This window comes from Haliaeetus leucocephalus, unplaced genomic scaffold (genome assembly GCF_000737465.1).
Source record: "Haliaeetus leucocephalus isolate CR32 unplaced genomic scaffold, Haliaeetus_leucocephalus-4.0 Scaffold151, whole genome shotgun sequence".
NCBI lineage: Eukaryota > Metazoa > Chordata > Aves > Accipitriformes > Accipitridae > Haliaeetus > Haliaeetus leucocephalus.
This window is the reverse complement of record NW_010972587.1, coordinates 1,245,893-1,267,124: the sequence shown is the minus strand read 5'-3', so window position 1 is coordinate 1,267,124 and position 21,232 is coordinate 1,245,893. Positions and strand designations below refer to the sequence as shown.

The window sequence follows — 21,232 nt, the reverse complement described above, 5'->3', positions numbered from 1 at the left end:
GTAATTTTAAATACCCATAATAACCTGTCTTTGCATCTTTTTCCTAAATGCGTGGTTACCATGCTTTGTTCATTTAAAGAGATCATTTCATAGCCTACGAACTCAATATTTACCAGACTGGTTTGGGAAAACAGTACTGATAAAAATTGCTCTGTGTGTTAGCCTCTGTTCAGCCAAAAAATCATTGGATTTTTCTTTTTTTAATCAATTCATTGGTGACTCACGTTATTGGTGTTTGACCTTCTGTGAGTCTCATGATTTTCATTGGTAAGGAAATTGGCCAGTATAGTTGGACAGCTATTATTGATTGGTTGTGTCGCTATTTCAATGTAGGTGCTGAAGGACCCTAACAAAATGATGTTTCTGTAATAATTGAACGTGCATTCGAAATAAACTAAAGGCAAGCACCTTACTACAGGTTTTCTTCTTGGAGGAGAAGAGGGTGGTAGTGATTTTACGAAGAGTACTTATCTAGACCATTCACCGGTTTCATCTTTAATTGCAATTCTGACACGAGCAGAAAAGTCATGGCTCACTGCAGCCAAAAAAAGAGTGCCGAGCCCTCCTGAAGAGATGAGTAATGAAGGATATGATGGTTTCCCAAGGTTACAGGTAAAGCTGTGGCAAGCTGACGTTTTTTCCTTCCTCTTCTGTGCCTCCAGACATTTCTTCCCTGGCTGATAAAATTCCATTTTTACATGCAGAACCCACACCGGTATAAATGCACTCTTTCTTGGAAGTGAGTCAAGTCATGCAGTGACCCAGACCCTCAGGTTACCTGCATGAAATTGGAAGCAGAGTAGGGCTTTGCCAATAGATGAAATTGGCTGTAGGGCATCAGAGGCAGTGAGGCTCTGGGGAGAAGAGAGACAATGGAGGAGCAGAGATGGGGATGCTAATGAGAAAGAAAGGGCTTTCCAGGGTAAGGTTTCCTATTGTATTACACACAAGCATCTATAACCCATATTGCCTCTGAATTACAGGGTTACTTTCACTTTTTTCTGGCAGATAATCCAAAGGTTACATACATGAAAAGATGCTAATATGTACACCTTGAGGCAGAGCTTTGGGACTTGTTTTATGTTACTTAGGAAGTCCCTCAACACTTTCTTTAAAAACTCCTAGTTGGGCTGTTCTTTATCCTTTATTGTATATACAAAAGATATTGTTGATTCAGGTCATCATGCCTGAGTTCTTAATTGAAATCTAAAGGCTTCAAGAAGCTTAAATTAAAAATTTTAAAAAGACAAGGAAAAAAAACCACCTGGACTGGAGACACACTGAGCCTGTGGTTTGCCCTCTGTCATTAATATGATTTTGGCACAACATCGCCCATAGCTGCGAAGAAAATCTAAAACAAATTCTCCCTGCAATTCTTCCTGCCATTTTTGGCTCAGGCAAACTTATAACTAGCTGTTATTTACATTTAACTTTCTAATTTTAAAATAAATGCTTTATCTAGGTATTAAATACCCTGGAATTGCATTTTTAGCTAAATGTATAGTTTTCTCTTGATTGTTGAGTATGATCTGCTAGGTGATTCTCTCCACAGAATTTAGTAGTTTTTGCGTGCACGTGAAGCTGCATGTAATCCCTAGCCACGGCACTGCCGCAGTGTGCTCTCACCTGAAGTGTTCAGGATGAGAACAAGAACTATCTGTCCTTAGGTCAGCTCTCAGGTGCCTTTCATGAAGTTAGCCAAGGCCTGGTCCAAGCCCGTTTGACTCAGTAGGAAGACTCTCATTGATTTCAGCTGGGATTTAAAATAGGACCCAAAGGAGAAAAATCTAGCTCTTGTCCTACATTTTAAGAGCTTTTAAGAGCTTTCCATAGGGAAATAAACAGCAGAGCTGTGCTTCTTTGCCCCCCTCCTCAGTTCTCACCAAATGGACACCCAGTTTATACCAACAAAAATGTCTTCTGCCAACATAAAAATCTTCTAGTTTAAGCACCGTTTGCACCACTAACTCAATGTTTTATTTCGTTGCCAGCATAAGAGCATCTCCTTTAGGCATTCTACAGCGAACTCAAGTCTGAAGTGTAGAAAAGACCTGTATTACAAGGATCTAACTCTGATGCAGATTATTTAAAAATAGTGCTGTTTGCACTGTTTAATTGCACCCAGTTACCACTCAGTCCTCTCCTGTCTAGTAATGAAAAGAGAACATGCCAGGCCCATTTTCTTTTCACCCCTTTGCTAAAATATTTCTCTTCTGGTACTTCAGCATTTGCATGGGAAACAGGGTGTACGTGCATGAAATTACCAGGTTTGTGGTAAGTTTTATAGGTCATCCCAGTCTGGATCTAGACCACAGTGAATGTCTCCATCCTCAAGCATGCTAGAGAAACTCGTAGATGAACAGCCACCATACATTTAATTTTATTTAGTGTTTGGCTTTCACATAACAGATCAGATTTCAAATGTTAGCATTTGACGTTATAAAACATGGCAAGGTGTTGGTGCTCCTGGTCTGTCTCAGTGCATTCTGCCATTCTTCAGTTGGGTACAGAATGTGGGAGAATCAGCTGCTATGTTTAAACTAGTAAACAGCTGCAAAGGAAGAGCAAAGAAGGAAGGATGTGTCCTTTCTGTGCTTCTTTGTGATCCCCCTTGTAGGAGGAATGGCTTTTTTGAGAGTTTTATAAACTGCCTCACAGTTAAACCCATGATTTTATGAACAGTGAAAACTTCAACAGTTTACACTAAGGTTTTCCTTATGGCCCTCTTCCACCTTCCCCCAGGTAACTGCCTAAGTCTGCTTTTTGCCTTTTTTTCTTTTTTAAAGCATGTTTCGGCAAAATTGTTCTCCCGTTTCCAGGAATGAGTTTAGAGAAAGTTGTTTTGCTTATGATGATGAAGTTGGAGAACTTTTCATTGTGAAAATTTGTCTTTTTGAAGCACTGGAACATGGACGTGCAATTCAGGAGGTACTGGTTGAGGGAGAGAAAGCCCTTTTTGGAAAAGTCTCTTCTGCTTATCCCAGTGAAAATCCACCCAGACTTAGCCACATTTGGAAGTCTTTGAAAGGATACAGCTCAGTGTGCTCAGGAGAAGCAGCATTTTGTGATGACTTTTCCAAAAGATTTTGTGTATATTGGGGAAAGATTTTTCTTGTCTATGCAAAGTTCATTTCAGTTCAACTCTCCGGGGGTGGAAAATGCAAGAATTAGATGTCCATGCAGCCTCACTCAGATGACTTGGAGTATATGTGTTATGGTATAGATTTTAATCAGAATGATTGCATACGTTTTTCCTTCATCAGTCACCTGCTGCGTAGTACTAAGTGATCTGAAAAGCAGTCAAGTAAGAGAAATGTTCTAAAGAGTAGATCATTTCATCTTGTTGTAGATGCCTAAATTAGGGCAGGTGAAACACATTTCTTAAATGCCAGTTTTCTCTGATGGTTGTAGAGGGAGTTTAGGCCGCCAGCTGAGGTGTAGGGTCTGTTCTACAGATGCCTGCATTTTGGTGCAGTGAATCCCAGCGTAGGTGTCTCAAATAGTCCTCTCCGGAGTAACGGATGCTTTTGACCTTCATTTCTTTGATGCTCATTTGTTTATCTATACAGTGGGGAAAATGCCATGCTTTTGCTCTAAAGGGTGGTTATAAGATAAAATCATTAATAAATATGTGTTGTAATGAATGTTCAGAGGCTGCACCATACAATAGCTCTCCCTCCACCACATATGCTCGGAGAAGGTTGAGAACACTGTTTAGTAATTAAGGCATGAACGTGGAAAAAAAAAGGTAAAAGTGTTGCTACTCATTAAATACTCACTGTCTACTTTCCGCATGAGGCTCTTGAAGAAGGAGGAATATGTGATTATTTAATTAAAGAAGGGAGGTAAAAATAAGTTCATCCAGGCAATTTTCATTCTGGGGTTCATTAAGTTTGAAGTGCTTTGTGCCCACATGGTGACCGTAATATTTTCCTTTTAATGTCATTCTGTTTGTAAACAGACACTTCTGAGGTTTTTTTATGTGCATGTATTTGTATAATGATTTATATTGATGTTCTGCTGATTTTAATCAGCTCCTCATTTGGGTTTTTACAATTTGCATAAGCCCAGTCTTTCTGTTATGGTCAGCTCAGCAGTGTTGAATGGAATAGCCTTTTGAGTACTGTGACCTCTAATTTTTCAAGGTCTATATAGCTTAGGTAAATTTGGATGGATTTTCACTGGTCCAGAAACGAAAAGAAAAAAAAAAGACAAAGAAACACACCTGGAAAAGGTTTTTCAGAGTTTCTCCTTTACACAAATTCAGAATTACTGAAATACAAATCTGTGTACCTTATAAGCACTGGAACAACTACAAAAAGAAAAAAGTCCTCAGACAGGGGCATGAGAGGACCTGGAGTCCCTCCGAGCCTGGCAGCAGGAGCTGCTCTGGCAGGAGGGAAAAATGGCTTGTCCTGCGCCGAAGGAGGAGCCGCATAGGAACTTTGCCAAGGGCGGCCCTGGCAGCAAGCTGGCAGGCTGCCTACTGAGGCAGCAGATGGAAAGAGTGCGCTTCTCATTGCTGGGGCTCTGTCAAGTTATGGGGTGCTTGGGTTTCTAGAGGTTACTGCTTGGCTGGGATCTGGGGAGAAGAAATGTGGGGAATCGTTTTTGCTGGAAATGTACACTGCAGAGAACAGGGGATATAGAAACTTTCTTTTACTTCCAGCAGTACTGTTTCTGTATTGCTTGGAACAAGCACTGGGAAGGGAAAAGCTGGAAATACATAGGCAACAGGTAAGCAATCCTGGATTGTTTTTGCAGTGTGGCATCAAAGAGCTTATGTCCAGAACCATGGCTTCTGTGTTAGATTTGAGGGCAATTTACCTCAATTACTTGCTGTATTTCTTTGAAATATTTTTGCTGAACTACTACTCAGGCAGTACCAAAGCGGAAAGAGAGGGCAGTTAATAAACTTGTTACCTGACTCATTCTACCAAAGTTTCATTTCATGAGTGGTTGGCATTGAATGGCAAAATATCCTGTGCAACCCCCAAGAGCTGCAAAACTCTCACTCTGCTCCTTGGTGCATAAATATCAAGGTCAGATCTCAGCCTCGACCTTCTGCATGGTAGCATTTTATATTATGGCTGTGCCAATGCACTAATTATTTATAAGACAGCTGTGCTAGAGCACAGATTATTGAAAAGAGACCAAAGGTTTTGCAGTAAAAAGTGGTACTGATAGTACTAACCTGTAGCATCAGAAATTCTGTTAGGCATTCAGAATTCTGTTATGGGCAACTGTGTAGAGTTTAGTTTTTCTTTTCTTCTGCTTTATACTCGCCTAATAGGCTTTGCAGAGGAGTTTTTCTGACTAGCCTGAAACCGCCTACCTGTTCAACCAAACCAAGTCTGTTGATTTCAGTGTTAGCTGAAGCACGCCCAAAGTCAGCTTTCCAAGGCAGAGACTGCACTTAGCTTGTGCGCAGAGGTCACTAACGCGTGCAAATAACAAGTAATCGCGAATGTACGAGACAGTGTGGCTCCGTACAGAGGACCCTCGAGCAAGGTCTAGTCGTGCACCTCGAGTACGGCAAGCAGCCCAGCCACGTGGGAGCGGGGCTGCCCTTGGGTCAGCCACCCTGGGGAGAAGCAGAAGTGGCTGTCCCCAGCGCGGCACCTCGCTCGTGTGGCTCTGCTGTTCCCAGGGCTTCAGCTCCCACCGTGTGGCGGGGAGACACGGACAGCTCAGGTGTCTCTCTACCACAGCGTTGACATGTCTTTCGTGTGCATGTCAGCTATCTTACCAAGAGGTCCAGGGCACGCCTTTGCTCTGAAGCTTTTGGGATTATCCGAGACGTCGTTATCCTGGTAGAGCCCTGGGCAGATGGGAGCTGTCAGCTCGACACAAAGTTTGGGTGTTCACAGTGTTTGTTCCCATCTGACAAGTGCTGGCAGCAAGGGGCTTTATGCTCTGCAGGCTTTTGAAGAGAATCCAGTCCCACTCTAATTATTACTGTTCCCGTTAGATGGAAACTTAGGGTTATTATGGCAAATAGACATAATGGGTACTCCAGCACTTAATATTATCCATAGTAGTGTGTACTTACAGGCTTACTTTCGAGGCTGGCAGATGTAAAATTTGACACACCAGCTGTGTCTTAGTTTGCCAGCAGGGATGCAGATTGTGTTGTCCTTGTTTGTTCTATTTGTTGTGATTAGTCAGGTACAGAATTGTGCAAGAGCCTGAGTGTTTTGAAGAAATCAAAGTTCTTGTGTATTTTCTTTCCTGTCCTACTTGCAAGAAAAAATTAAGTATGAGAAGTTCTTCAGTACATATGTATGTATCTATCAGGTTGTCCAGAGAAGTTGTGGCTGCCCCATCCCTGGAAGTGCTCAAGGCCAGGTTGGATGGAGCTTTGACCAACCTGGTCTAGTGGAAGGTGTCCCTGCCCATGGCAGGGGGGTTGGATCTAGATGATCTTTAAGGTCCTTTCCAACCCAAACCATTCTGTGATTCGATGGTTCTGTGATTTTTATCTATGCTTTGTGCAGTACAGAAAATAGTGTTTTGTATTGCGGGGTCTCAGCAGAGGACTTCGCATATTATTTGCACCATTTTGGGGGTCTTTGTTATTTTGGGAGATGGTTTTAAAAAGTAATTATTTGTGAGTTCCATTCCTGGAACAAAATGTAGGCAGAATTCCATCAGTGCTGCCTTCTGCAAACATTTCACAATCAGTCTAATGCTATATAGTGTTTCAGGGTGGTTTTCAGGAGCCATCCTTCAATAGAAAGGTGGTGTTTGAGGCCTAGGCTGCCAAACTGACCATAAAGGTGTATTTTATTTATAGACTCCTAAGTTCTAAAACCATGTGCTGCCATCAAGGGTGGAGATTTGAGGTTTTGGTAGTTCTTTAAGTGCCACCTGAATTTTCTACGTAGTATTCATTTTCAAGGTAGCAAAGGAAAGAAATTGCAGAGCCTGGGTGTTTATTTAAAATGCACTCAGACTAGCTTCAAAGAGGCAGATCCAGGACCTTCTGTACAGGCTCCATCCACCATACCCTGCCCCTGTTGTAAATTGAGCAATAGATAAACTGGGGTTTAGATTAACAGGGCACACGAAAGATATAGATAAATTAAGAGATTGGGATTTAATACAGCTTTTGAGCAGAGAAGGGATCTAGTAAAAGGGAAAGATGTCTGAGCATGAACCAGAGTTAGTGGGAGGAAGGAGTGTCCCAAGAATTGGGGAAAGTCTTTTAAACAAAAGGAGTTTAGGCAGCCTTTTGTGGTCCAAAAATGAGAGAGAGTCCCAAGCGGATTTTGAGTACATCCCCACCCACAGTGGTGTGAGCACTTTGAAGGCAGGGATGGTTCTTCTGCTGGTTAGTAGGCATTTCTTAGCTGAGAAGGATGATGGGGCTAAGGTTGCAAGGTATGAAATTGGGCAAAGGCAGCTCCTAAGCTTTTGATTTGAAGAACTTGGTTGAATTAGAGGCATATAAATGAATTGCAGGAATTAGGCAGGAAGAAAAAAATGGAAAGACTGTGCCAGTCAGTTGACAAGAATATGAAATTGCTTGTGTATAGGGGAGGAGATAGACGGCACATTCGTTTAGAGAATAATGTCTCCATTTTCCATTCTGAGGTTGAGAGGTCCCTCTGATTTCACTATCACTCATTCTGCTGGCATCCTCTTGAAATTATTGCTATTTTTCATTTTTGAAATCTGATTATTCTAAAGGTGAGAGGGTGTGAAATGCCATTGGTGGCTTTTTTCCTAAGCAGCAATTTCTTGTTTTTCTGTGGACTCATTGAGCTTTCTTTCATTTAGTAGCTCAGCAGCTCCAGTGCTGTGCTGTTACTGGCGATAAGGAAAAAGACACTATTTTGTATTTTTTTAGTACTGTTTTTGCCTCTCTAATTCTAGCTGAGCAGGTAAAATTAGAACAACTGTTGCTCACTCTACAGCCTGCCTGAAACACACAGATACTCCGTAATCAAGGGAACACTAGGAGCAGACGTGTTTTATGGTAAGTTGGGCCTTGGAGACTGCCACTGACCCTTTGAAAAAGAACAATATTTAATTTTTAAGTAGTTGTTCTATTATTAAAGAAACTACCACCCTCTCTCCCCAAATATTGCTTGCAATATATAATGCCAGCTTACTCCATTCCAAAATATATTTTGGGGTAAAGTCTCATGTGTCATTAAGCTTCTTAATATTTTTTGTATTCTAGCTCTCAGGAGAATTAGAAACACTGTCAATGACTTTTAGCTTTTCAGAAATCATTATCAGAGCTTGCTAGCTGGCATTGATTTTAGTTTTCCCATAAGATCTGAGATGAAAAAAAGGTTACTCTGCTAAATAAAGCATGAACAAAGCCAGGGTGCAAACATTATGCAATATTAGAAGAACAGAATATCAAGGCTGGTACTGTGCATCAGTGCCCTGTGTGTGGTTCACTTATGACCTTTAGAGTCACAAAAGTATGAGGAATCAAATAATATTGCTCTGAATGAGTGATAATGGTGCTACCCAGCTGTAGGGCATCTTGAATGTTGTTCCTGTGCTCTTCAGACACTGCAGAAGTCTTATTCCTGCCTCTCTTCCTTGCTGCTGCTTTCCCTCTTGAAACCATTGACCCGTGATCCTAATCTCAGTTTCTTAATTAGATCATCTTAAAAAATATGTAATTAATATTCTCTTCTTTGCAAAATGGAGATTGGGGATTTGTTGAGATCACATTATCTTTGGACACAAGAAAAGGGTATTACATAAATAAGCAGCCTCCTACCCCAACAAATTTAGTATTTAAATAACTGTCAGTCAGCTCTGTGTGTGTAAGGGAGACTTAGCTAATCATCTAGTTGGTGTTAAATATGAATGAATGAAAATGCCCCTTCAAAGGAAATTAAAAATGTTAGCAAAATAGCCTAAGGATATTTTAGGATGTGGCTGAAAAACAGTGCCAAAAGTGGTTTTTTTTCATCTCTCTGCACCTGTGACCTGGTGAACTAGAAACCTGGGGAAGTAAGAAGAAAGGTGTTAGTGGAGAGAAGCACAGAGGAAGGAGAAAAGTGGGGAAAAGCTTCCCCACTCCCAGCAAATCTTTCTCTTGCACAGGGAAGTAACTAGCCAGTTCTGGTTTTGGCTCTTGTTTTGCTGGAGACCATGGAAAAGGCAGGCAATTGGAGGAGGCCGACCACATATTGCTCGGGCAGTCCCAGGAAAACACGAGAAGGGAAATAGTGGGGCCACGGTACGATAGAGGATGGAGCCTCACTGTCACAGATAGGGATGCGATCTTGCCACTGGACTGTGAAGAGTTGGGACAACTTTAAGTGTAACAGTCTTATAGAGAGAGCGTTTTAATGGACACAAAGAATGCTCTTTCTGGTTTGGTGTTCATTTAAAAAAAATAGTCCTTAAGAATACAATAAGCAAACCACATGGAGGATGACAAGATCAATTAAGTGCAGTTTAAGATACTGTTTGACAGTAATGAATAGTCTGTTGATTAATGAAGAAAAGCAGATGTGAATGCACACAGAATCCCTGAGTGCTTTTATGTTGCTCCACTGTCAGCTGAGAAGGGCTGTAAAGGCCCTTGCAAAATAGTCTGTGTGGAGAGTGTCACTGCTAATGCCCCAGGTCTTAGAAACAAAATTCATCCAGTCTGTTAGAACTTCTGCCTGTTCTTTGGGTTGGTTACCTGGGCTCAGATTTGTACAACTGGCCATGGATTTTAAGTGCCCTGTAAGAAATGTGTCGGCTCTGATTTTTGCATTTCAGCAATCTAGCTTTCTAAAGGAATGGCAAATACTCAAAGCTCTCCTGGTGATAAACCTATGTTATGTCTGACACCTGAAATTTTGAGCCATTTCTGAAAAAAAAAAAAATTGTTTTAATTTTTCAACTTCTACTACTTCCTGCAGAAAATAGGGGCGCTAATCCCTAACATGCTGATTCTGAATGGACTGACACAACTATGCCTGCTGCGATTTCCCCACCATCGGTTATTCTGTAAAATACCCTGTTGCAACTGAGGTATGGCAAATAAAGGCCCAGATCTAGCAGCAGGAGCTGGGACTGCTGTCATACCGTTCTGTGCCTTACACACTAGGCTCACCACTGCAGTTTCAGAGTACCTTCCACTTGTGCACTGAGTGCTGAAAGTGGTGTGTCAGTTGTCTTCAACCTTTCTAGAGTAAGAAGTGGCTGCAATAGTGTGTTTTGCACTGGACCCTTTCTGTAACTCGTGCTGGGTCACATACATAAAAACACAGACCTCCCCTACATTCTGTTGTAATTTTGTTAAAGAAAGCAAGTTCAAGGAAATGGCCGTGCGTTTCTGCGTATAAGGACTTGTGAGGGTCCTTACATGAGAGTTTACTCAACAGATTCCTTGGGGAGCAATCAATGACTATCCCATATACATCAGAGCTGTGGCATGTATGATTGCTGAATGTGTGCTGGAAAAGAATCACTGATCTTTGTGAATTAAAAAAAGAGCATGGAGAGAGCAGAGGAAAGCAAGTGTAAAGTGTAGGGCATTTGGGAGTCGTGGGGAGATTCAAATTGATTTCTCCAAGCTGATTTGCTGTAAATTTTCCAATGTTTTGTCAGAGATTTCAGATTTTTTCCATTTCCCCAACAATCTTCCTTAACTTCACTAAAATACATCTCTGTGATCCACCCAGCTATGGTCCAGTTTTTGGATGTTGGTACTGGAAACTGCAGTTTAGGTATAGAAGATGTTTTTCCTTTTCGGAGGATTATAGAAAGATGTCCAGGTATCATATGACCTGAGCTGAATGAGGTTTGCTGCTCTGAAAATATAATCTGGGTGTCCCTTTGTTCTAATTAACAATATGCTTTCTTGACTAAGTCTGAGCATGAGGCACACAGGTACTGGGTATAAAAATTAGGATTACAGAAAAAGAGAACAAGAACCAAATGGATAAAAGAAAGCTCCTACCTGAGAGAGGTATTGATCTACTTGCTATCTCTAGACTGCAAAGATTTTGTATGAAGGGAACAAAGAAAGATGTGAGGAGCAGAAAAGCACATTTGTTTGGCCAAGAAAAAATATTTCTGTGAAATACTGGCTTCTAGTTTGACAGGAGTAAGACATATTTAGATCTGTGAATGCATCGCTACAAAAGCATTAAAACTTTGCTTTGGGAGACCTGCAATTTTGAGGAACTATGCATTTGCTTACTGATCTGAACCAGCACACACTTGCTGTATTATTTATTTTTTTACTGTCAGAGAATCACAACAACAGAGAAGGCTACACGAACCTGTTACATACTATTTTAAGGTGAAAAAATTGTTAGCCTGTGGACATCTAATGGGGAAAAAGCTCAGTGAGAGAAAAATTAGTGTGAGACAGTAAGGTATCCACTTGTTTGTCACTTACATTATTGCTAGAAGATACAGCAGCATCCAGGCAAGATCAATAGCAGTCCTGTGGAGCTGTCTCTTTCAACTGGTTCAGCTGGCTTTTTAAGGTCAAAATCTGTTTTGACATCCTTCTTCCTTGTCTGTCTTTTCCAAGCTGCTCAAAAAATTATTTGTGCCTTGTGTTGCCATGACTTCTGAAAAAAAAAAAAAAAAAAAAAAAAAGAAAGCACCCAAAACCTTCCAGTTAGAGAAGTGAGAAGCTGCAGAGCACAGATAGTAGCAACAGAGCTCGATGTTCCTACAGGAACGTGCTCACAGTATAGCAGCACTTCCCAGCTTGAAGTACAAGAAGGCTTTGGGAAGAAAAAAAAAAGGAGAAAAAAAGCATCATAGGCTAAGAAAGTTTGGTTTCCTATGGATTTAGTGTCAATATTGATTGCAAGCTATGACTGAAGCTTTTCCCATTTTAGGGCATTTATAAGTACTGTTTCACATGTAGATTCTCTGCTGCCTAACACAAGCAGCTCACTTTTTTGCTTGCCCTACTGTGGGAATCCTGAAGAGGTTTTCTGTCCTCTACCACCCATCAGTTGTTGAACTGGATTTGACAAGCCATGAGGATAGGCAACGATTAACAGGTACATACGTTTACAAGTGTGTACATGAATGCATGTAATGTGATCACTTAGGCTTTATTTCCTTTAGAAATCAGGATAAAAAAATAGATTTTTTCAAATTTAAAAATCATTTGTGATTACCTCTCGAGGTGAGGGAGGGTGGTGACACTGCTTATTTTATCCAAAACTTTTTATATATCATGTAGTATATTTACACATCATAAAAGTATATTCAGAATAAAAACCTTGTTGCCAGTGATTTAAGCTGTCAAATAAAAAAGGTATGCTGCTATCTAGCTGAAGAAACGTATTAGCATGCGGAAAGCAATGCTGCTTCCTCTGGGAGGTTTTAATCAAGCCTCTGGTACTGATTGAGATGCAGTGCTCAAAAGTGAGAAAAATGATTAACAAAATCAAAAATCTGGAGCGTTTTTCACGCAAACGTTCATCAGTATATCTTATGTAATTACATAGCCAATAAATCAACATAGTGTGTAAGTGCTTCAGTCACAGTGTAAATATCTTAATGACTGAAACATCTTCACACATGAATAATTTATACCTGTATGATTCATTTTTCATACCCATGCTTTACTTCAACATGATAAACTAATCCTTCTCTGTCAGGGAATGTGTGCTTGATTATTGCCTTCTGATTTCTCTTCCTTGTGTTTATTTTCCACAGTTAGACACACTCCATTTCTTCTCTTCTGGTTCCTCTAATGTGGTTATCTTATTTATTCATCCTATCTGCCTTGGTTTGCCTTCCTTGTGCATTTCAACAGGCACCTGGGAAATAACAGTAGGGCATAAGCTTGCATTTCTCAAGTAACTCTGGAGCAGCATCTTGAAAGATTTACTCATTCTCAACAGATATTTGCATTTAGTTTCCTCTCCGTTCCTCAAGGCAATCGTTACAGAAAGAACTTGAGATAGGCCAATAACAAGTTGAGCTTTGCCATTTTCTGGATCAATGTGAGTTCAAACCTTTGTCACGGTACTGATGACGAACGTTGTTTGAGTCTTCTTCCCATATGCTTGTAAATGCGAGCTTGTTTGTAGCTCCAGAAACCACTGGAATATTCAAGAAGAAAATAATCGTTTCTCAGCACAGGAATGGGAGTTGGAATTCTTAAATTCTGCTCTGCTTATTTGGCTGTATGCAAGTCACTGCATGCATCCTGCCTTACTTAGACCCTTAACCAAGGCATTGAAGACAGGAGTTTCAGTGTGATAACCTCCTCCTTTTGTTACTAAAGAAGGATGGGCAGCTGCTGAGGGCAGTTCATCCAGCTTTAAAGCTATTTAGTGCCTGATGCTCCAGGCAGAAATGCTACTGGGTGGACTCTCTTCTTTTGGATCACAATTTAAAGTTTGGTTCAGATTTGTGGAACAGCTTGTTGGTAGTGCCTGTGGAAGTTAAGCCTTTAAAAAGTCAGTCCCAGTTGGGCACAAAAATGAGTCACTCAGATTTAATGGGCACTTTCAAAAATACTCTCTCCCTTTCAAACCCTCAGGTTTCTAACTGGAAAAAAGATAACAGAAATATAAAAGTGATTTCATGCTGTGCGGGGGGAAAGGAGTTCTATAGTAATTAACTGATGCTTTACTGGTATTGTATGTTATTCCATCCAAGCACCTTTTTTCACTCCATTTCTATATCCAGTTTACCTACGTTACTCTCTAACTAGGAAAAGCACCTTAGCTGAGTGTTAGTTAATCAAGTTCTCATTCAATTTCTTGTATCACCATACAGTTTTTCTCTTCTGTGTCTTTCTCTTCCGTGTCAGAATTACATTTCTGGACTGATTTTCTAAATTTAAGACTGAATGGAATATCTTATATCTGTCTTCTCCATACTTTGAAGCCCAGCTGCAGTTCTTTTGCAGCGTCAATCTCAGGGACTTCTGGGAGACATCACAGTTGAAAGTTTTCTTAGTATTCTTACAGCAAGCTCCAGTACTCTGTGAATATGAATCTCTCCCAGTTGCCAGCAGGACATTTGGTAACTTTGCTCCAGCGTAAGTCTTTGTTTATTCATTTTTTCCTTGTTCTGATTGTAAGCACCTCCAAAGGCTTCTGATACCATTTGCTTTTTCTCAGTCTTTTTATGTCCTTAAAGGACACCTTCACTTACTGTGTCTTACTCCACTGAGATCAGTTGTTGATTGATGGGTATCGGTTAGTAGGAGTTCTCAGGCAGTCTCCAGAATGTACTTCACCCTTATCGCTGCCTGCTTTGTTTTGGCATTTAGGAAGCAGCCTGCTGTCTTTTTTCTTTATTCTGTCTAGCACTTGTCTCTCTTGGGCATAGTTCCTCACCACAGTCGTCAATCATGACTGTTGCTGCCTCCTATTTTTCTGCTTTCGTTTTTCAGTGTTGGTCATTTACTATCTGTGCCCTGTTGCAAGGCAGTACTTTATCCACTGACAGGATATTACAAGAATCTTCTGAACCTCCTCACATGCATTTAGCTTTAACTCCCACTATTTCTAGCTGTCATGCTTCTTGCACTTTCACCATTTTCTTCTAAATTCTCCTTTCTTTTAGTGAGGGATTTCTGGTAGACCCTTGCTTCGCCACCTTCATTTGATTATTATAGCTGTTGTCCACAGATCTTCCCTTTCTTTTCTGAAAATTAATTTAGCATCCTTCTCTAACCCATTCATCTTTTTCAGATCATTTTCTGCTTTTTTAATTAATTCTGTTTCTTCAGCCTGCCTCTTTTAAATTCCGGGTAATTTTTAGCTTCAGTTGTTCAACAGAGTGATTTGCTAACACATCCCGGTTCCCTAACCTGGTCCATCTCTGATTCTGACACACTCAGAAGCTTCCAGACATCCCAGATTCACAAACTTCCTCTTGCTTTTATCAATTTTGATGTTAAGAGCTGATTCTTGACACCTAAACTGATGCTATTCCAGAATTTTTTTAAGTAGCATGTTGTCTGGTTACAGAAATAGAATAGCCATGGAGATTTTACATGGGAAAATATGAAAATGGCATAAGTACCCCGTTGGTAAAATACTGATCTTTTGTTGTCTAATTTTAACAGATTCCGTAGCAACAGCGTCTGGGCCGCTGCTAGTTGAAGTTGCCAAAACTCCTGGTGCTGCTCTTGGGGTTGCACTAACTACCTCGATGTGCTGCAACAAACAGGTCATTGTCATAGACAAAATCAAATCTGCGAGTATTGCAGACAGGTGAGTGTGACAGAGGGCTGACACTGCAGGTCCATATATCCATTTTCTTTCTACTTCCGCTTGGTTTGGTTGTAAAGAAGGTCCTCCTCTTTTTTGACAAAATTGACTGAACCAGATGCTCTCGAGGTTGCAGATCTTAAAATTAGCACTTTGTCAGATCATTGTTCCATACTGCCAAGTTTAAGGCTTCCAGGACACCATTTACTTTAGCTCATTCGTGTAGTATTCAAGCCAGCCCCCATGTAATATGTGACTGACTGCTTGCACTATGCAACACAGGAATTTAGAGGTCTGCTCTGACGATTAAATGCAATGCTGTGGCAGAGATTAGTATTTTAAAAAATAAATAACCCACTGGAATTCTTAAAGTAAGCCCACAATATGGAACAGATGTCAAGGGAAGTAAATTTTGAGGCTTTGCAACCTTGAAGTGTTCTTTTAGAATATAGCACTCATTCTTGTGGCACAGTGAAATGGAACTCCTTATGTCTGGATTTTTTTATTGATATTTTAGAATACGACTGAGGTATTGAAAGACTGGCTTCTGTATTTCGAAGTTATTTTGCTGTAATTTTTCCACTTCATTTAAACCCTTAAATAAAACCATTTAAACCATTTAAAAAAAAAAAAAGATAGATATTTTTCCCCAGTGGTCTAAACCTCTGTAACAGAGCTGTGGTATCTTTTCTGGAGTGCTTGCTCGTGTGTGTGTGTATGTGTTTATACATATACAGTATATTTCTATATACATATCTCTATCTAAAAATTACTTGAATATTACGTTTCAGCAGCAAATTCCTCCTGCATGTCCCCAGTCACCCTACCTTGTAACTCCTCTTTGACAATGGTGCTTTTGGTAGCACCCACTTGTAGCAGTGAGTCTACAGCTCCTCTGTGGGCTTTTCCCTACAGTAGAAACTTTGAGAGTGACGGCCATTGATCCAGGGGTGTTCTCCAGTTCAATGGTGCAGGATGCTTTAATTTTCTCCCTCTGTTTTTTCCCATTTCGCAGGGGGTAACCAATTAAAGGAGCTGTCCACTTGACTGGTACGTCGGGATGCTGACTGCTGTGTTTGCATTTCTCAACTCATCCAGTAGCCAGTCTCTTGAGTGCAGCGAGATTTAGCAAATAGCCCCCTCCCCACCCCACTCCTCAAGTCACCATGCTAGCCCTGGTTTCATTATTTGTTTGACTACTGCATAATTTCATCGTCATTTACAGCTTTTGTACTAATAAATGTTTGAAATATAACTCAAAAAATGATGAACTGGGTGCTTGTGTGAGGGATATGTGACCAAGTTATTTGAGTCTCCTTAAGCTCTTCTCATTTTATTCTGCTGCCATTCACACATATTTTTATAGTCAGCTACCCCATTCCAGTTCTGTGAGTGATGTCTTGGCATATAATGTATTAACTGAATTGTTTTTAAGGTTTGTACTGATAGATATAAAGTCTGACCAGTGACAATGCCTACAAAACACAAATCTCTCTTGAAAAAAAAGAACACGTTCATAGTTGTCATGACCAGTTTGAAGGCAGTAAAACTCATTTTCCGAGCAAAAAGCATACCTGATCATACCGAGTTTTTCCCCTTTTATGTAGATGTGGTGCATTACATGTAGGAGACCATATTCTGTCCATTGACGGCACCAGCATGGAGTACTGTACGCTTGCAGAAGCAACGCAATTTTTGGCTAATGCAGCGGATAATGTCAAACTTGAGATCCTTCCTCACCACCAGACACGGCTAGCACTGAAAGGCCCGGAGCACGGTAAGAGATCTGTAACACCAAATACCCCTTTATTTTTCTGTCTTTTACTTTGCCTGCCCTTGCTGAATGGCCAAGAAAGCTATTGCAGCAGTTACGTCTGTAAGTGTTGTTTCAGCTCCCCAGCTTATGCTTCTGCAGTTTCTGAGAAGCTCTGTGTTTTCTTGGCCTTAACATACCCTCTGAGATTCCTATGGTTAGAGAGGGAAATGTTTTACAGAGAAACAGCTCTGCACACTTGTAGATGTACATAAAGACACCTGGTGACTCTACTGTTGCAGTCATAGGGGGGCAACTAGGTACTTCTGTAAATGAATCTCTAAATTGCTTCTTAAATTTAGAGGGGGGAGGAAGGACCACAGCCAACTTCTTTTCAGCATATTGACTTGATAGTCTGTTATGACCACTTCATTAATAACACTTGTTCTCCCCTAAAATACGTCAAAAAACCCCACACATTTTCTCTATTAATGGCATTATTATTTATTGCCATCATTTTTTAAAGTACTTCTGAGATTGCTTCATGGGTTCATTGTCAGTGCTTATGAAAAAGGTTAGTTGGGAAACAGTTCCCTAGATCCCAGCCCTTTTTCACCATGACATTTATTTCATACCAACATGCTTGAAGAGAATGGCTTTCCATTTTCAAATCAAATATATCTAAAATGTCTTAGTATTTGAAGATGGGGTCTGCCTGTCTTGTCTTCTAACTAGTCCTGAGAAAGGGGCTAATTCACAGCATTCATAAATTCAGTCTAAAATACCGCATGTTGATGGACATCAAAGAAGTAACAAGGGTTATCAAATACACAGAGAATAGGTACCTGTGTTGCAGCAGGAACCACTGGTACTATTTTCTGAGCCTGTGGTACTGTGCTTCTGCCTCCTTTAGACCAGGACAAGATTTCTGAGGCCTAGAAATGTCAGTGATGGTAAATGTTCTTGGACATCTGAGATCCAGGATGTCCCTGGATAAGCGATCTTCTAGTCAGTTTGTCAGAGTGGTGAATATTGAACTAGTGGCTGAGGAGACACTAGTTTCTCCTAGACCAGGGTAAACAAAAAGTAACCCTTGCAATACCATGTTCTTCTGTTATTCAGCTGCACCTCTTTCCCCTTTCTACTTAAGCCAAAGGGGTGAGGGAGCAGGGAGTGATACTGCAAAGCAGAATGAGATGAAGACCAAATTTTGCAATATATTTCCATTCTTTTCAGTTATGACAGTACATTGCAAACAGATATTTCATGTGTTTGAAGCAAAGATGTCACACAATCAGTTTCTGGCTGGTTAAAGAACCTTTGAAGAGTGTTTCTTTTGGGAAGATGAGTACCAGGTCCAAAGATTTGTGTAGATGATTGTATTACTTGAAGCAGTCAGTTTCTTAACCAACATTTAAAACAAATTAATGCTGTTAATGTGCTAGTCACCTTGACCCAGTGTAGATGCTTAGAAAAAGCAATGCTCTTGCCATGCCAGAGTTAAGAACTGGCCGTTACGAAATCCTATCAAGGGGATCTGCAAAAGCTACATAAGAGCATCTTTTGGGGAGAAATGTCCCTAAGGTAATAAAGTTGCTTTCTTAAGTAAGGCAGAATAACTAGGATGTTTACAGCCCTTCCCAGCCCCTCACCAGATGGTGCTACTCCAATATCATGACCAATTCAAGATGTAACGTGTTTTATGGAAGCAAGTACCCTCTTGGAAACAACCTTTCATCAGGTGCGGTATGGCCTAGATGCTGTAGAGTTTGAAAAGCTCCCTTTATGCATCTGGGATAAGCAGAGTCATTAGGGCTGTATCTGTTGAGCTCAGTTATTGGTCTTATGGGAACATGTTAGGAATCTAAAATGGGCAGGAAGTCAGTATATAAAACAAATTGAAATTTTAGCCCTAAAATAAAATGCAGAGTACTATAAAAGATCAGATTTTTTTTCTTTTTTTTTTTTTCTTTATACTTTGCTGCTAACATTCATTTCTCTTGCTGCCCCATTAGTTTTATGTTCGCTGTACACAGCCCTGAGTTGGAATAGCTCAAATTACCACTAAATTACTAAGGTTACACACAATAGGATTTTCTTTTACAGAACTTTTGTTGAATTGGGATTATCCTTCTACAAGCTGAGCAAACTGAATTTGTGTACCTTCCCACTTTGTAGGACATTTTTATCTCTACTCTCAGTGTGAAAATAAAACATTAAAAAAAAAATAATCAAAGACTACCAGATAATTTCCTGCTGGAAGCAGTCTTTTTAATTAAACAAGGCTCACAGCAACTTGAAAATAATGAAAATCCACCTGGCCACATTGTACTTATCAGATTTTAATTTTTACACCATAGTTAAAGTTCAGAAATCTTGCTGTCTGTGTGCGTAATCAAAGAGACAGTTTCATCTGAGAAGATATGATAAGTCTGTAAGATACATATGGCCGTATCGGGCTACTGCTGCTCTTTCTGGGACTTTCCTGGCTGACATGAGATTTTCCAAACTCTCTGAGGTCGCTGGCACCGGTGCCAGGGGGTGAGGAAACCCGAGTCCTGGTGCTGGCTTCGCACCTCACCCTCGCCTTTGGTATCTGTTCGGGGGAGGAAAAAAAAAAAAAAATTCTTTTGATTCAGCAGGGGTGCTCTCAGGGAGGGACACAGGCCCAGGGCACAGGGCCAGGCCTGGCAGCACCAGGGCCTCCAGAGGCCTGACCACCCCACAGGGCCGGGGGCCATGGCGGGCCCCCATACTCGCCTTTTCCTCTCCCTTCCCTGGTGTGTGCTCCTCGCTGAGGGGCAGGCATTACTTTGGAGTCAGAGGAGGGTTAATATATTCCATTAGCAGATCATTACCCATGCAGTATGAAGTGAAACAGAAGGATAGTTTTTCTTCTGGCACTGCGCAGTGCTTGTGGCGGTGGCTACCCGTTTCCCCCTTATTTTGTCTCACAGAGTAAGATGTGAATGCAAGGTATGGGTCCAGCCTAAACAGTCAAGATATTTGGCTACTGGTGAAGTCCAGCACGGGGTCATACCTGTCTGCAGCCATTAGAGATATAGCAGGTAGCAGAGAGACACAGGTAATACAGCTGATGGGCCAAAGACTGTAACTTGTGTTTCATAGTATGGGTGAATCCCTCGGTGGTTTTAAGACAAAAATTCAGTGACTAGTTCCCAGCTTGAAGTGTTCCTCTACGATTCAGCAAGGACACGGCTACGCTGAATTTAGTGATGAACAGACTGTATTTAATGAAGGGTGAACTCAATCATTTTCCTCTAATATTTGACACATCAACTGAAACCCTTCCTGTTCTCTTGGTAAATACTGGCCTTCACTTTTGGCATATCCCAGACTCCCCATATGTAGAATCAGCGATCAAATATGGTCTCAAATTTCATCCAGAAAAGGATCATTTTAAAGTTTTGAAGATCAAGTTTAAAAAAAACATTAAATTTCACATCCAACTAATCAATAAGAACTCTTTTCCTTATTAAGCAGGCTTCAGGATAGAGTTTTTCTGCTGCTGGCCTAGGGAGATCATTTACTGCACAGAACAGCATAATCCCAACAATAGATGGTGGCAAAATTAAAATGTCAATGCAGTAAATTGAAATGACTGGCAAGTAAACATCTCCATTCTAGGTAGTGCTATGTATAGTATTTGGTTGGTCTTTTTAATGTAGATGAATACAAGCAGAGACTTAGTAACGATCAGTTAGTGGTCATACGTAATACCTTAGTATTTTCTAAGGAAGTTTGCAACCTTAGCTCCTAAATCCAGAATGAGAATGGAAATTGATTCAGTACTAATCTTTTTAAAAACAAATACAAGACAACAAAAAAAAATCAGAAGCATTTATTCTGGGGAAAAAATACTATTTCTGTTCTTCAAGTTAGTACCCCCGGTAAGAAGACAAGACCAGGGCATTTATTGTTTCATTTTATTTTATTTTCAATTTATTTTCATTTTTTTACTTCTTTTTTTGTTTGTTTGTGCAATTCAGTTACTTCTCCCTCTTCTCTGGTCCTTTTGTTTTCTAATTTTCCATCATCCCTTCATGCGGGCAGTGAAGGTTCAAAGAAGCAACAGGCAACTTACCTGGGACTCGTGTGCCAACAGCCACAGCAGCCTCCTCACCTACCACCATTATAACACCTACCACCCTGACCATTGCAGGATGCCAGCCTTGAAAATCCAGAAAGCGCCTCCTCAAAAAAGCCTTCGTAATGTTTCACGCTTTTTCCTGCTGACATTTTCTCTCCTTCTCTTTCTTCTTCTTCCTCTTTCCTCCCCTCT

The 21,232-nt window shown here is 40.6% G+C and overlaps 1 protein-coding gene across 1 annotated transcript in view; it reads left to right on the top strand.

Moving 5' to 3' along the window:
• Positions 1-21,232, top strand: part of GRIP1 (glutamate receptor interacting protein 1) — a 227,291-nt gene that overhangs the window by 161,741 nt on the left and 44,318 nt on the right. The window contains exons 8-9 of the mRNA XM_010561729.1: positions 15,032-15,179; positions 16,784-16,953. Of these exons, the coding sequence (XP_010560031.1) occupies positions 15,032-15,179; positions 16,784-16,953 (318 nt within the window). The remainder of the gene's footprint in view (positions 1-15,031; positions 15,180-16,783; positions 16,954-21,232) is intronic.